Source organism: Gossypium arboreum, chromosome 9 (genome assembly GCF_025698485.1).
Source record: "Gossypium arboreum isolate Shixiya-1 chromosome 9, ASM2569848v2, whole genome shotgun sequence".
Classification (NCBI taxonomy): domain Eukaryota; kingdom Viridiplantae; phylum Streptophyta; class Magnoliopsida; order Malvales; family Malvaceae; genus Gossypium; species Gossypium arboreum.
Window position 1 is genome coordinate 85227231 of NC_069078.1, and position 17147 is coordinate 85244377.

The 17147-nt window shown below is 31.2% G+C and overlaps 2 protein-coding genes across 7 annotated transcripts; one reads left to right on the forward strand and one right to left on the reverse strand.

Moving 5' to 3' along the window:
* The first annotated feature begins 6565 nt into the window (after positions 1-6565).
* LOC108457335 (uncharacterized) lies at positions 6566-11891 on the forward strand. Its single transcript, XM_017756343.2, has 8 exons — positions 6566-6651; positions 6777-7357; positions 7883-8111; positions 8321-8388; positions 8522-10040; positions 10209-10360; positions 10493-10679; positions 10777-11891. The coding sequence occupies exons 3-8, from the start codon at positions 7958-7960 to the stop codon at positions 11391-11393; spliced, it is 2697 nt and encodes an 898-aa protein (XP_017611832.1). The 5' UTR covers positions 6566-6651; positions 6777-7357; positions 7883-7957; the 3' UTR covers positions 11394-11891.
* Positions 11426-16778, reverse strand: LOC108454477 (alkaline ceramidase-like). 6 transcript variants are annotated; one of them, XM_053018961.1, is made up of 4 exons: positions 16566-16778; positions 16321-16401; positions 12954-13277; positions 11426-12712 (listed from the first exon to the last, which is right to left on the reverse strand). In XM_053018961.1, the coding sequence occupies exons 3-4, from the start codon at positions 13202-13204 to the stop codon at positions 12199-12201; spliced, it is 765 nt and encodes a 254-aa protein (XP_052874921.1). In that variant the 5' UTR covers positions 13205-13277; positions 16321-16401; positions 16566-16778; the 3' UTR covers positions 11426-12198. The 6 variants fall into 6 exon arrangements, with proteins under 6 accessions (XP_052874921.1, XP_017608441.1, XP_017608440.1 ...); XM_017752952.2 differs by lacking the exon at positions 16321-16401 and having other exon boundaries at positions 12954-13265; XM_017752951.2 differs by lacking the exon at positions 16321-16401.
* Between the last annotated feature and the right edge of the window lie 369 nt (positions 16779-17147).

The following is a 17147-nucleotide window of genomic DNA, read 5'->3' on the forward strand; positions in this document are numbered from 1 at the left end:
TTGGTAACAATATTCGTGCCAATTGAAGTAAGATTTAATTCACCGTAATTAAATTCTAAAAAATTTAGGTTTAAGTTCCTATGATAATGATTTTTTATGGAATTAAAAATTTATACTGTGAGTTATATATAATAAATTTGTAGTATGAGTGGACGTTGGGTACTCAAGGAAACAGCATCCAATGCTTAAAGAGATAGTGTCCAAATTCCTAACCTTCACAAATTCTTACACTGCCAAAGGTTTACTTTTAATCATGTCGTTTCCTTTCCTTTCCTTTCCTTTTCTTTTTTTTTTTTTTTTTTTTTTCCCAAAAGAAAAAGAGAAATTATCCATACACTTTTTATTCTAATAATTATCAATATGTTAATACAATGGATTAAGCTCGATAGGGAAATTAAAATGCTTGGCAGTTGACCCATTTTCATTTTATATATTTTTCGTATGCCAAGTTGGAGCTATAATTTGTACACACGCTGAGTTTGTTTATGGTTCAAAATTTTTTACAATATTTTATTTCGTTGGATTGGGGTAAGAATAATTTGGTAATGCATTTCATTATTTAAGAAACAAATAAAAAAATATTTATTATAATATTAAAGTTATATGAGATGTCATACAGAAGAATCGGAACTATTTTTATTTTATGGGATTTAAAAAACTGCTAGAATTGGGACGGTTCATATAGATAGTGAGATTGAGGTTGAGTTTTTGTATAGATTATGAGGATTGTTACTATCTCTTGCTCCAGTGTTGTAGGGGTGTTTTATAGGCGGAAAGTGATAGGATGTAGGTTCCAATTATTGAGTTCTCTCATTTGTGAGTGTAATGGTAGGATAATGGATACTAATCGAGAGTACTATTGAAGGTGACTTAGTAAAATATTTGTCGAGATCAAATGTAATTGATGTTATTAAGATTTTTTATCTATATAACTTTTGAGGATTGTGTGGTCTATTTATGTTTAGGTAAGGTTTTTACATGGTAAAATCATGTATAAAGTTAATAAAACTTTTATAATTATTCAAGACTAGATTGAAAACCAATTAAAACTTAAAACTCCAAAAATGAAAATTAGTGAAGTAAGTTACAGATATTGGAATCAAGATTTATGATTGATATATTTTAATAATAAATAGGAGTATTGAGTCAGACATGTATATTAAAATCCAAATGATAAAATTGATAATTATATATTCACCATCACGAAGTACCTAATCAAAAATTTAGTCCAAAATAGTACATCATCTTTAGGAATCTACATTCAAAAATAAAACACAAATCCAATGAACTGTCTTCACATTAAACCTTAGTTTTAAACTAACCTAATATCTCAACGTCACCAACTCTTGGATTTTCCGGTTACATCATCTAATTACTTTTGTTTTTTATATAAAAAAATCGTGATTTGGAATAAAATAAAAAATTATGAATCATTTAAATTATTTATTGAAAATAATTTTTCAAAATAATTGTATAAACCTAGTAAATTAAACTCGAATAACATTTAATATGAGATAATAATTTTGATCATCTTAATACTACCAAAACTAAGTCCAACTTAGGAGGTTTGGTACATCTAATACGTAATAATAATAATAATAATAATAATAATAATAATAATAATAATAATAAAAAGAGAAGATTTTAAGTGGACCTCTATTTTAAGTGAATCTTATTCCATCCAACGACCCCATTCACTTTAATCATCATGAATATCTTCCAAACCAAGCATGAAAAATAAAAAAGGTTACCACAATTGTAACATGCAGTTTCCTTTAAAAGAAATTATTAATTAAAAAATCTTATAATTCAAATAAATGTGTTATATTCTAAGTTTTGTTTGACAATAATGCAAATAACAAATATAATATATGTTATTAAACATATTGTTTTCACCCAATCATATTAAACAAAAGATGGTGTTAAGCTGTCATGTTAAATTGCATCCCATTTCCAATGTATATTAGTGATATTAACAAAGGGTTTTTGGTGTTAGAATTGGATACTATTATCTATAGTGATTAATGGTCCTACAACTCATCACAATTACAAACCTTTTTTTCTCTTCACTTTCATACAAAAAGTCAATTCAAACATTGATGTTAATTTCTAAATAAGAGGATAATGCACTTCTGTACATTTGAACTCACATTCTCTTACATTAGTAACAATATCCATACCAATTGATCTAAGATTTAATCGATAGCACTTGTAAAATTCTCTTTTGCGAGAAATATTATTAAGTTAGATATTTATAGAAATAAACGTTTGAATAATAATTTTTTCTAAATTAAGTATATATTTATATAAAGTTTTCATAAATTAATATATAAATACTTCTCGACTAGTAATTGCAGACATTTGTTAAACAAACCTTGTATATTTGACAATGTTTTTCATGTTGTAACATTAAATTTATAGTTCCATGTGAACAAAGATTGTAAATAAACCGCGGCAAGAAGATAAAAAGAAAAATTTTGAATTCAAAAACAAAAGAAAGTATGATTAGGATCGTAAATTAATCATAATGTGTTATTGATTGAGTCAAAAGCAAGAAACCAAAAGGCTAGCCCCAGGTGGCTTCCACCACCTTTATTTCATCATTTATTTTCTATTATTATTCCAAAACTACTCTTATTTATTCACAAATATAAATTTTAAATTTATAATTGTATAATATTCTACATAAATTTTATATAATTTTATACATAAAATTTTAATTTCATCTAAGTTTCATAAATAAGTAAGATAACATTATTTTAAGTTTACATATTGCATCTATAAATAATTATTGAGTAAACTATACTAGTAGTCACTTAAGTATTAATAAATTTTTTTAATCACCCAATTATGAAAAGCTATAAAATGATCATTCAATTATTAGTATTTTTTTGTCACTTAACTATAAAAGTTACAAATGGTCACCCGACTATTCAAATTTTTTATTACAAAGGTTGCTTTTAAAACTGAAAAATAGTAACTTTAACTCTCAATATTTATATATTGTGTCAATTTAGTCTTGATTATAAAAATATTAACCTCAACATTTACACAAGTGTGCAATTTAATCTTTTTGCAGATATTTTTATCCTTTCACCTAAAAAATAATACAAAAATAGAAACATAAAAAATACAAGATAATAATTTTCATATTTTATTCATTATTTTAAAATTAACCTTCAATGTCACTAAAAAGTAAAACTGAAAAAAAATTAAATTATACAATATGTAAATGTTGAAGGTTTTTTTTTAGAATCAAGACTAAAATAACATGATTTGTAGCTGTTGAAGGTAAAAGTTGGTATTATGTCAATTTTAAAAGCTATCATTGTTAATCAACTGATAATAAAAAAGACAATTAAATAGTTAAGTGATCATTCGCAACTTTTAATAATTAAGAAGAAAGAAATTTACTAATATTAAATAATAATTTTATAATTAAATAAAAAATACTATTAATTAAATGACTATTAACATTATTTACCCATAATTATTTTTATTCAATATAAAAATAAATTTCATCTCCACTATTCTTACCCCTACATCCCTTCTTCCCCAAAGATTATCTCTCACAAACCAAGTTCAATTTCATTTTAAAATTTAAATCATTTATGTAATTAGTAATATTTTTATAATTCGTATTACATTATAAAAATATTATACAAATTTAATAATTTATGTAATTAGATAATATTTTATATAGTTACACAAAAAAATTAATGAATTTTTTATTTAAAAAAGCTGACCCGAAAACTTTTGATTTTCAGTACACCTTTAGTTTGCATATTCTCAAACCTCATTTATGGACACGAGGCAGACAGATAGGCCAATAAAAAGTGAACCAATCACCCAACCTACCCACCCACCCATTTTCTTATATATTAGCAATGCCAATGTCAATGGCTGCCAAAGGGAAATAGAAGAAGAGAAGATAGAGACTTCAATTATACACACAATCAGTAACGCATTTGATCCACACTTTTTTCATTATAAAATGAAAAGTTGTGTAGCAGTGGATATATTGCTGCTGGCTTTGATGATGTTTCAACGTGGAAAAAAATCCACCCAAATATCACTCCCCATTTCCTCATTCATATATATTTTTTAACATATAATTTTCTTAAATTTAATTAGAACTATGGCTTGAAAATTAGTGTGTTCATTTTCTCAAATATAGTCTAAGTTTGAGTTGTACTATAATCGTATTTGTTGTTCGCGCTTTACTCTATTCTTTTATTTCACTAAAAAAATACAATTGCAATTAATATATCAATATAAATAAAATTACTTATTATAAAAATATAATTAAATTAATAAAAAATAGACAGTTTAGATTTTATCATAATAAAGTTAAGTTAGATTAAATTATAATTTAATATTTTTTAGACCCTCAAATAACTCCTTTTATTATTATTAAAGAATTATATTAATATTTATAATTAAATTTTATTTAATTAATTCAACTCAAAATTAAAATATTTACTTAAACTCGATTCAAAATTTAATGAAGTAATCAAATTCAACGACCACCAAATCTACGCATGATTTTATACTAATGGTTGGATCAAACATAACCCTAAGTGTGACACAGGTTCTCTTCCAAAAGCAGACAATTTTGATTATGACTTGTGATTTATTCGCATATAGTTTAAGTCAAGGGCTTAAATTCAGTACCCGTGAGACTATTTGTTTTTTTCTTTTAAAATAAGTACTGTAAATTTTAAATTAATTAGAAAAAAAAATTACTTTGAGTTATGTTGAATTGAGTTATTGGATTTTTTGAGTTAATTTGAATAAGTAAATTGATTTTTTAAGTACGAGTCGATTTGACTATTTAGTCAAACAAGAGAAATTCTATCACACATATGTTGTGCAAATCATAAATCTAGAACACAAATATCTGCTTAAAAATAACATAAAATAAATAATAAAACATTTGATTTGAAACTAATTAATAATAACGTATAAAACATATACGTTATTAAAATGAAAAAATATTTTAAATTATTTATTATGGTGTTGTCATTAATTTTGAGTGAGTGTCGAGTTAACTTGTGACACTAACTCAATTAAATATATTATTAATATTATTAATATATACAACTAATGAAAGTAATAAAGTATGCATAATAAAATTAAAATGTATAAAATATTGAAATAAAACTTTAATTGAATGATAAATTAAATGTTTTATTAATGTATATTAATTTTTAAAATGAAAATATTAAAATATCCTCAAATAATATAAATTATTTTGATTATAGAAGAGTATTTTCATAACTTCCTAGTCAAGTTGGTAACCCAGTTAAGGGTTACACAAATTTAGTTGAGAGTTTAAATAATAGTACAAATTTATATTATTTTATTGATTTTTATGAATTTTTAAATTATTTATCTCTTTTCGACATAGGAAATCATGTATAAATTTAATATAATAAGATACATACATTACAATTGCCACAAGTGATACATCTCCATTTTTTATTTTTAAAGGTAATTAAATAAGCAATTTATTTATACAGATTAAATAATCATTTATCTTAAACATAAAAATATACATTTTTTAAAAAGAAAAGATAATAAACCTAAAAATATTTAAAAATTCATTTGTGTTGTAATTTTATTTCCAAATATTATACATTTTTTCAATAGTCTTTTAGAAATCTTAAGTAACTTTACAAGTTATTAATTACATTTTCTTTTAAGAAATGCATGGGTTAGCAAAAATTTTAATTTAGAAAAATAATTTATATATTATATCTTTTACAATTATATTAATATATACCAAGTTAATTTGTAAATTTAAATTTTTATATATAAAGTAAAAAAAACTTTTTTTACTATGTATTTTGTTTTGAAAATTTAACAATTAATATTAAAATTTACTTAAAATTAATATATAAAAATTATATAATTTTTAACTATTATCTCTTGAATAATTTAAATATAATGATATTTAAAAATAATAATGATACTAAATTATTAATCTACACAAATGCCATGCCCGCAGGGATAATTTGATAGATTTAAAATTAATAAATATAAATGATACATCAACAAAAATTTAAAAAAAGTAAAAAAAAAAATACAATGGGATCTAAGTTTTAAAGAAATTTAATAAATATTAAATAATCTTACTATATTTATTTAAACATTTAATTTGAAAATAAAATTTTAAAATTATTTATAACAGCTTTTAAAATAATTATCTATTAACTTAAAAAATTATCTATAAATTAAATTCTAATACTTATTTTCAAATCACTTCACAATAATTATTATATATTTTTAAACATCAATTATTAAAATTGTAAAAGAATTATATTTTAAATTAAATAATTTATCCATTAATTAAAATTTAATATTAATTTCAATCACTTCACAATAATTATTATATACTTAGGAGGTTTGATATATCTAATACATAAAATATTATTATTAATTGGACATTTTATTTAATTTTTATCCTATCTCACAATATAACATCTAATTTTATCATTATTATTATTTTTATACTAATAATAGATAAACACATGCATAGGTAAGTGCCTCAACCATAATTATCAGGGCATAGCAATGAGCCTATCTATCCTTAAAACCTAATCAAGTACTCTTTGTCCTTAGCCAACAAACCATATACAATACAACATTGTAATATGCTAACTTTCTTTTTTTTTCCGCTACTTTCACTTTCTTTCTTTCTTTCACACTTTTTTTCTTTTTTCTCTTTTATCGTCCTCCACGCTTCTGATCTTTCTTTCCTCTACTTTTTGCAGGTCCATAATGCCTGCCCATTTCAGTTTCCTTCATAAAAAATCAAGGGTCGGTGCCACTTAAAAGTCTCTCTTTTTCGTTGTCAAAAAGATGCCATCTCCACCCAAAACTCCCATCTTTTCTCTCTTATCATTGCTCTCATTTCCCATGTTTTGCTAACTTCATACTCTTTTTCTTAAAAGCTCTCCCTTTGGGAGCTGATTTGGGTGTGTTCATGCAAAGCTTCGTCCTTGGTTACTCCCATTTTCAAATGAAACTGTTTTGATGATTGAAGAACAGCTGGGGAAAAAAGGTATCATCAATTGGAATTGATCTTTTCATTGAAGTGAAAGATCCAGGAAGAAAAAAAAAAGAACACCCAAAAGGACATGTTTTTTTTTTTGATACCTTGGCAATGGCGTCCAAAGACACATTCGGCTTTGGACTTTGTTATTTACGCTGGTTGGGAAACTTGAGATGTTGAAATTGGAATTTTTCTGTCTAACAACAAAAGAAAAAAAAAAGAAAAAACAAGTTACATTTTTTGACAGCTCTTTCTTCTTGTTCTTGGTGGTATCAAATTTTGTGGAACTCTTTCTTTCAGGTACTTGGATTTCTTCATCAGTTTTCTAATTTTTCACCCTTTTCTTTTTCATTGTAATTTAAAAGAAAATGTGATACTTGACATTCTTCAAATAAAGCAAATCAGTAGGCAAAAAGGGAAAGAAAATTTTATAAAAATTAAGAGTTAAATCACAATACTGGACTATGATTTAGGTAGATAATATGTTACTTGGACTCTATTGTAAGTGTCGGATATGGCTATGTGTCTGGTATATCGGATACTAGTGCCGGCTGATCTGTCAGCATAGTCTGTATTCACTTTCATGTCGAGAATTATAATTTTTTTCTGCAATTACATTGATTCCGCTGTAATTCATTTATGAGTCCAACATGGGAATGTTGGATTTTTTTTTTCTAATTTTTTTCATGTATTTGGAGGGTACTTGGACAGTCATCTCATCAGGTCCGAAAATGTGTTGAATTCGGATACTCTTAAGAAAAAAAGAACATGGAACTTATGTTTCTTCTTAATCCTGTCTAACTATTGATTTCTCTGTTTTATCAGAATCCGAGTCGCCATTTAAAGAAAAATTTTCGATTGTTATAACCTCATACAAGGAAAAAAAAATCAACATTTATCATGGCCAAAAGATCGAATAGGCACCCTGTGCGAAATGAGAAAGGACAGTTAGGCTGTATGTGGGGCTTGATTAGTATGTTTGACTTCCGCAACGGGAGATCAACTCAGAGACTGCTTTCCGATAGAAGGCGAGGGAACAAGAATGCAGCTGTTGGTAAGTTCTCTAAGGAACTTTGAAACATTTACGTGTATGCATGTGGATTGAACTTGGTTTATAGTTGCAAAGTGATTATAATTGGTCTTTTCAATTGTGTGTAGATTGAACATCAGTTGCAAGTTGGTTATAAATGTCCTTTTCGATTGGCCTTATAGCATTGTTCCAAGTGTTCTTTCAATGCTGTATTTTCTCTTTTAACTTTGCAGGTACAGGAAATTCGGGAAATAAACTTGACATGTTGACTAGTTCTGGTGAGAAATGTCCTAGAACTCGTGTAAGCTTCGGAAACTTAACCCTATTCCAACATAAATTTTAAAATTGCCGTAAATATATTCATTAGAAGGGTAGAATTGGAGTAAGCTTTTTTGATTGTTGTTGATATTAATATTTTGTTTTTGCTTTTACAGGATGGTGAAGAGAAAGGAAAAGTGGCCAATGCATGTAACCCGAGTGTGAAGAAACTTCTTGAAGAAGAAATGTCGGGAAAGCAAGTTGTGAAGAATGAGGTAAATAATACTGAATTTGAAGCAAAGCAGTTTGATTCTGTGCAAGGAGACGATGGAAGGAAGAACCGGAAAAGAAAAAACAAAACTCGCAAGAAAAGTTCCGGTACCAGTCTTGATATAGATGCTGCTGAGAACCTTTTATCTGAAGTGTCGTGTCAGGATAAATCCGAGCAACCACAAACTACAAGCAGTCTTGATATGGACAGTCTAATGAAAGAGTTTAGTCGGCAAATTCATCGGAAAAGAATCAATCGTGTGAATCATGACCAGCCTGCTGAAGGTCATATGCAGCCCAACCCGAAGAGCTCTTGTTTCGAAGAAAGGTTAAGTGAGGTAATAAAGTTCTTAGTGAGTCAGAAGCTTATCGACAGGAATCAACTTACTGAAGATGGGGAACTCCAAGCCTCGAAAGAAGTCATGGATGTGCTTCAAATTTCGAGTTTAGATGAGGAGTTGTTTTTGAAACTTCTACGAGATCCAAAATCGTTGGTGAAATATGTTCAAAACATGCCAGATTCTCAGTTAAAAGATGAAGAATCTAAGCCTCGTGCTGTGTCCAAGTTTTCTCACAATATTCATGTTGGTTTAAGACAATTAAATGAGCCTGTTAATACAAAACAACGTAATTTCTTTAGAAGAAAGTCGAAGTCTCAAGATGGCAATAACATTTCTGAAGCTTCTAGTAAAATCGTTATTTTGAAGCCTGGGCCGATAACTTCTGAAACTGGAAGCAGCTTTGGATCATCACCGGAATCTCGGTACACCGTAAGACCTAAAAAGCCGAATGAGAAAGTTGGTTCCCACTATTTTCTTTCTGAAATCAAAAGAAAGTGGAAACATGCCATGGGAATAGAGCAAAAAAGAAACCCCACCGATGGTATATCCAGAAGATTATCAAGCGAGCAACAAAGGTCAGGGAACAATGGAGGAGTTAAGGAACATATTGGGATGAGTTCTCCAACTAAAGATCACTTCTTTATCGAAAGAATCGCGAGCCCATCTTTCGGTGTCAAAAAAGGAGAAAAGCCAAGCAAGCTAAAAGGCTTCGAATTAGGCACAGAATCTGAGACTACTGACTTTTCCCGGCATTATAACCTCTATATCGAGGCGAAGAAACATCTATCTGAGATGATACTAAATGGGGATGAAAATGTGGATCTTTCATGCCAAAAGGTTTCTAAATCCTTGGGGAGGATTCTTTCTCTTCCGGAGTATAACTTGTCCCCTTTTGGCAGCCCCAGGAGGAACTCAGAATCTAGTTTTACAACTGCACAGATGAGATTTACTGGCTGTGACAAATTCCAGAATGTGAATGAAAACGATCAGCAAAACTATGTCAGCCATCTAAGTCAAGTAACAGCAGAGGAACCGGAGAGCCAGCTTTGCTTTTCGGATGACAAAGCCAGTGATGAAGTCCAAGGTGATAATGCAATTTTGAACAAACCCGACACTTGTCTGAATAATGACAAAGAAGATCAAACTTATTGTTCTACTAAAGATGAAATGAGTACTGAAAGTATTGTTTTGCGTTCGATCATTTTATGATGCAATCATGAATTTATATTTAACCTTCATAAAATGTATGCAGGTGGTGTGAATATTGTTGAAGATGACAATATGGTTCTGGGGAAAAGCAAGCTGTCGGATGCTTCTTTTGAGACAAGCGGCTCTTCAATTAGTAGAGATGACGATACACCTGAAGTTTGCATTGAACAACAATATCCTGAATGCTTGAAAGAGGTACATAAATGATGCTTGAAAGGGGCTCTTCCACATTTCATTCCATTTTTTCATTTCGTTGCATGTACTATATATATTAAATATATATATCTTATGCCTCATTGAGCCAATTTTCTTTTTATCTATCTCTAGGATTCATCTGAAGTGGATCATCAGCTGTTTTCTCCATTACAGTCTCCACCAAATTCATTAGTCACCAAAAAGGTTGAAGGTCTAGAGAGTGTTAATGATACACAGGAGCGGCCAAGTCCTGTATCTGTTCTTGAGCCAATATTCACCGATGATGTTATCAGCCCGTCCAGCATCAGATCACGATCTGGTAGGCATATGAGAAAACCCTTTTGCTTATTGCATATTCTGCATTTGTTTTTATGCCGCATTTTGTCTAATGCCTTTTTTCTCTCATGAATCTTCAGGTGAAACAACCATACAACCACTAAGAATTCGGTTTGAAGAACATGGATCTATAGCCGCTAATCAAAGTAATTGTATCACAACTTGTGTGGATGATGAGGAATCGATATTCGACCACGTAAAAGCCTTGCTGCAACCCTCAACCTTCAACTGGGATGAACTCTACATCAGGTCACTTTCTTCCGAACTGCTCCTTGACCCAATGCTGCTTGACGAGGTAGAATACTTCCCAAGCCAGCTTTGCAACGACCAAAAGCTGCTCTTTGACTGCATTAATGAAATTCTCATGGAGGTTTGCGGGTACTATTATAGTTCCCTGGGCGTCTCATTTGTTAAACCTAAAATCCGTCCAATCCCGAACACGAAAAACACCATTCAAAAGGTCTGGGAAGGAGTACACTGGCATTTGCTCCCGATGCCGCTACCTCGGACCTTGGACCAGATAGTCAGAAAAGACATGGCTAAGACAGAAACATGGATGGACCTCCAACTCGACACTGATTGTATCGGCTTTGAGATGGGTGAAGCCATCCTTGAAGATTTAGTGGAAGACACCATAACAGGTTACATGAGTGAAGCTCTTGGAGGTGAATGTAATGCTGAAGAACTACAACACTAACATAAATAAACCTGTAAAAGGCAACTGATCACGATAAATCCGAGTCGGAGAAAAGCAAGCTAATCGAGTCCTCTTCATCACAACAACGGCTGGTGACACCTTGACAACCAAAAAATGTTGTAGTCCATGGATAACCATTAACCCAGGAGATCATACAAGCAGCTAAGAGATCCTTCTGCAACTGCTCCTCACAAGAATTAACAAGAAACACCTGACTTCAGAGGCCTTTATCGACTATAGAACTACATCCAGATCGGTGCATTTGTCCGGGTACGAGTCATGAATAGCTGTTATTGCTCATTGTAGAGTTTGGTGTTTGTTTTTAGTTACGTTGATAATGGTGTGTTCTTTAGTTTGATTGATTTCATTCATTCTTGGGGTTTGGTTAAACTAGTGTTTCTTGTATTTGTGTGCTTGGGTATCTAGATTTGTGTCTTTATGGCACATTTGGTAATGAGGTAGGATTTCATATGTTATATATGAGTTAATTTCAATCAACTAGCACATCCATAATCCTTAATCCTGATTCCTGACCAGGGAAAAAAAATTAAATCATTAATATATAATTGAGATTCTAAAAAGTTGAATACAAAAAAGAAAACCCTCAAAAACCAAAATTCCCCATTTCTATCACAAATACAGGAAACTAATTTCTGCAAGTCCAAATCCATGAAAGCCTTACAAGATTCAAGTGATGGGGGTTTTGAAGCTAATATGAATTTTAAAATATGGGACAAAACAACCTTCTTTCATTCATCTTTTCTGGGTAAAAAAGAATTGCCTTGTGAAGCAAGCATGCCTTTTTTCACTGGCTCTTTGGTTTTTGAATTTTGACATAAGGGAAAACACCAAAGAAGTGGACGATTTTCGGATCCCATCTTCGCTGCTCAGCACGACAAAACATCAGGAACGTGTTGGCGAAATATGAATTGAAGCTCATGAAGACATGCCATAGAGCATGACCTTGAGGGTTGAAGTACCAATGAGATATCTCCTTGCACAATACCTGGTCCATAAGCCAACATATGCTTCCCAGGAACAAAGTTGCTATATATAGCTTTGCAAGCCGCTTTGCATAGTTATCTTTAGTGTAGATGTAGTATTTGTACATTCGAGGGATGCAGAGAAGGCAGAGAATGATGTAATGCACCTTGAAGCCAATTTCGAAGCGGATGAGAGCATGGGCTATTGCAAAGCCGACTCCATAAAAGAACAGGAAAGTAGGCATTGTACTCCGATAGTGCCAGTCTGGTGAATAGAGGATGTAAAAGTATAGAAGCATTTCCCACACCATTGGAGTTTCATCACCTTGCTGTTGCCTGAAAATAAATCGAAAATTCACATTAGAAACCAACATGGTAAAGAAGGATGGACTACAAATTTTTAAGTTCTTAATTCTTAAAGCTAACATAACATGAGCAACGTCTCTCAAAGTTCATTTCCGTACCAGAGGCAGCAAGAACAACCAAATAAGCCCTCAATTTAGTTATTGTTTCTACTAAGCAAACGAATCATGCAAGGAATGGCAATGCAAGTGTAAGAAGCGAAACGAATACTTACACACGTTGTAGTGTGGCGTGGTATAGCATGCTCCCAATGGAAAGTATCATATTAGATATGTGAAGGACACTAAACCTCTTCTCAAATCGTTGTCTCAGGGCATTTATAAGGCCAATGAGTGCAAAAAGAATGCCCGGTATATTGGATATAGTGTTAAAAAACTCCGCAATGTAAGATGAGTGAACATAATTTTTCTCGCACCGATCAGTGGATGTGACAGGACCCCAGAAGCTTGAAAATCCATCTTCCATTCTATGCTAAAAATGTATGACTGTTCACCTGACACAAGCACCTTTTACTGAAGTGTTGAAACTGTCATAAAACCTGCAATTAGTGTCTGTAAACAATTGAGTTGAGATTATAAATCGCATGAAAAATGACAATCAATTAAAGAAGTACCACGCTTGACTGAAAAACAAATGCCACAACACATTAGACTACAGCATAAGTATGTCGATTCAGATAAGCACATAAAGTAGCCCTTTTACTAGTTGGCCAAATGATCAAGAGCCATTGGGAATAGCAAAAAAGGAGGAACAGAGTATAAAAGGCACAATCACGCAACTAAAAATACAAGGTAAAATTTTTCTAACATCAACTTCTACCAAGCTTCACATTAAGGGATTAAAATCTTATACACGAGCTGTATTCAGGATTCCAGGCTCCCATATGGCGAAATTATGTTAGCAGTTCACTACCCTTCAACTTATTCAATGTCAAACTCTTTTTTTTTCAAATCACAAAAACAAACTGAACACCCACAGGCATGCGCTTGTGTCACAAGTCACGTGAAAAAGGCCACGATTGATGCGCACATTTTAGACTATTCATGTTCATTTGGGTCATTTAGCTTGACAGGATTGACCCATTGTTTAGAAGAGACTCATGGCTTATTTACTTGGATTCCGGTTAAAATGTAAACACTCCATTAACTTGTATTTTTATCGGGATAATTATTGTAAATCCTAAAAGATAAAAATGTACAGAACATAGATCCCTTAAGACTTTCATCTTGTAAATCAACACTAATTTCAATCATTAATGTATTTCAATCCGTACCATTAGATTTGGGGGAGCTCCACTTTGAGACATTCCACCTTATTTATAATCATTCCACCATAAGACTCTCAAATGACTTATGTGCACTGCTTTCTTGTGGCTTTTTTGGTTCTTTCGTTGCTTCATCGCTTTGGGTTTGCTTTCACTTTATTTCAGTGTCTTAGAGAATTTCCTTTGTGAATTCTCATCCTTCGAGAGTTAGGTGAACTTACACAAATTTGAAGCTAAATTTTTACCCAAGGCTGAGCAGTTTGCAAGACTAAAATACTAACATAGAATGGAAGATGGACATCATTGTGGTTGGCAGAGGGTTGAATGCCCTTGTTCATACGGGTGCTTCAAATTTGTTCATGTTAGAAGAGATTGCTCAAAAATTTGGTCTCAAGGTTGAGAAAGAATCGTGGTCGATCAAGACAATGAATTCCAAAATGGTTCTAGCAGTGGTTGAATTAAATTTCCTTAACCGAATTAATGCGCTTCTTGTTCCTTTTGCTGATTGCATGTGTATCATCAATTTGCGCCATTAATGTGTGGTGCCAATTAAACGGGATGAGAGTGTGGCCAATTAAACGGGATGAGAGTGTGGCCAAGGTACTCTTGACAATCTAGTTTGCTAAAAGGATGCACATAGATGAACTATCCTACTTAGCAACCTTGAAAGCCGATTAATTTCTTAAACCCATTGATGAGATTCCAAAGGAGGTAGTACAATTGTTACAATCTTTTCGAGATGTGATGTCTGCCAAGTTGCCCAAGAGATTAACGCCTAAGAGGGAGGTGGATCACAGGGTTGAGTGTTGCACAATACTAAGCCACCGGCTAAAGCCTCATACAAAATGTCTCGGCCAGAGTTAGAGGAGATACAGAAACAGTTGAAAAAGTTCTTAGATGTTGGGTTCATTAGACCATTTGGTGGACCGGTTTTGTGACGCGCTATGACTCGTATGAGTTCCTTGTAATGTCCAAAGGACTGACTAATGCTCCAACGACATTCTACACATCGATGAATAAGGTACTTAAACCTTTTCTAAATCACTTTTCTAGGTACCTTTCTTAGGTCACATTGCGGGAGTGACAAAATCCGAATGAATGAAAACAAAATTCGAGCTATTGTTGATTGGGAGCCACCAACCAAAGAAACAGAGTTGCGGTCTTTCATTGGATTGGAGAATTATTACTGACGCTTTGTTGAAGGTTATCCTAGAATCATTACACCGTAACTTAATCGCTTTGAGTTTGTTTCCACTTTATTTCAATACCTTAGAGAATTTCCTTTGTGAATTCTCGTCCTTTGAGAGTTAGGCAGATTTAGGTGGATTTAATGCTAAGTTTCTATCTAAGGCTGCGCAATTTACAAGACTAAAGTTCTAGCCCATGACACTTGGATTTAGAGAATAAGTCAAAAACGACAACCCCAGAATCACTAAATAGAAAGCTTGTAACACTTGTTGCAGCCACCATGAGTTTTGATAAGAAAAATATATTTTTTAAGTTAGTTTCTAGCTTTTCCGTCTATATTTAGACCCATTGATTGCTCTGCATGATGAAAAACAAGTTTATACTCCAGAACAGTTCTCTAAATAAAAAATGAACTTAAAGTAAAACTGCTTATTCTCTGACATAATTTCATCTCTTAAGATGGAATCAACTATAAAATCATTCTACTTCCATGTCCTATCCCTAATACCGATACAACAAGTCATGCAGCAATATGCTACATAGCACATGCCAAATGATAGACAATTCAGCCCATAAACAGACCTATAAACCTGCAATGACACCAATCTCATCAAATTCCAATAACCTTTCGCTACTACAGAAGCAATAGCAATGGCATCTTCCTTCAACTCAAGGGTCCCAACGATGATCGCTGAGATCTAACTACTACTTAGCATCTTGGCTACTTATTTGAATCAATCTATTCAAAATAATAACAAGAAACCTAAAAAGGCATTAAAAACTACCAAATAAAAAAACATACTTCACTGCAACTACGTAATCCAATAAACTACTGCAATCCCATTTTTCTTCACCCTAAATAAAACATACATTAAGCCTATTTCGCCTATAGAGTCTGATCCAAGCAATCTTCTTAAAGATCCCAGTGTTTCAAAATTCCATCCAATGCTAACTAAAGCATTAACCCTAAGTTTAAAAACAGCCTTAGCATACTGAAAAATACAAAGCAGGTCCCAAAATCCAAGCAAATCCTCAGCAATTAAAATCTATCTTTATACACTAAAAAAATTCAAATTTCATCAAACAAGTTAATGCAAAAGAGAAATACAATTTGAAGGAAAGAAAATACCTTTCAGCTACCCATGAAATAAAAAATGTACTTGAACTCCCAAAACCGTAAACCCAAAGAAACATCCCTTTGAAATTTGACCTAACCCATTAAAACCCATTACTCAAAAAGTAAAACAAAAGACTTCTTTTTCAATAACAAAACTGCCCACACACATAGTTCACCAAACAAAGAAACAATTATACATATATGTATATATATTTATTGAAAAGCGAAAATATGGAGAAAGTGGACTAGGAACAAACCTTTAGAAACAAGTAAGATCTGTTATTCGCAACGAAGCCAATCTTAAGCTGCTTTCAAAACGGGGAATAGATTCGTGGGAAGGAATCTGGCGGTGGAATTAAGGAAGCAGGGGAGGCGCGTGAGGCGGGGAACCAAAATTATTATTTATTATATAGGGAACCGTTCGTTGGATTATATTAATAATAATGTGATGGACGGTTGAGATTTTTTTGATTCACTAAGTGAAATTTTAAAGGATGATTTGAAGCTTTAAAAATTACGAAGACCTAAGTTATTGCTTTTCTCAATTTATTTTGGGTTTATTAAGTTTATATAAAATTAAAATATTTTAGTTTTGTAGATTCCTTGTAAATATATTTTTATAATAATATAGAGCGATTCAAATATTATAATCATAATTAATTCTTAAAAATATAATCAAACTAATATTGGAATATTTTAAAATGAAATTGAAATAAATCTAGACATAATTTACATTTGTTAGTCATGATTGATTATACACAACAATATTTGGATATTGAGATTTCAAAATTTCTACTGTCATTGAGTAAAAATCTTCATTGATTAAGGTTATTATTTTT

What these genes read in the sequence shown, in the direction of transcription:
- LOC108454477 (XM_017752952.2), bottom strand. Translation starts at nt 13,204, where the DNA reads ATGGAAGATGGATTTTCAAGCTTCTGGGGTCCTGTCACATCCACTGAT. An exon ending in CACGCCACACTACAACGTGT is followed by an intron (nt 12,713 to 12,953) that starts GTAAGTATTCGT and finishes ATTTATTTTCAG; the next exon opens with GCAACAGCAAGGTGATGAAA.
- LOC108457335 (XM_017756343.2), top strand. Translation starts at nt 7,958, where the DNA reads ATGGCCAAAAGATCGAATAGGCACCCTGTGCGAAATGAGAAAGGACAG. An exon ending in ATCCTGAATGCTTGAAAGAG is followed by an intron (nt 10,361 to 10,492) that starts GTACATAAATGA and finishes ATCTATCTCTAG; the next exon opens with GATTCATCTGAAGTGGATCA. An exon ending in CAGCATCAGATCACGATCTG is followed by an intron (nt 10,680 to 10,776) that starts GTAGGCATATGA and finishes ATGAATCTTCAG; the next exon opens with GTGAAACAACCATACAACCA.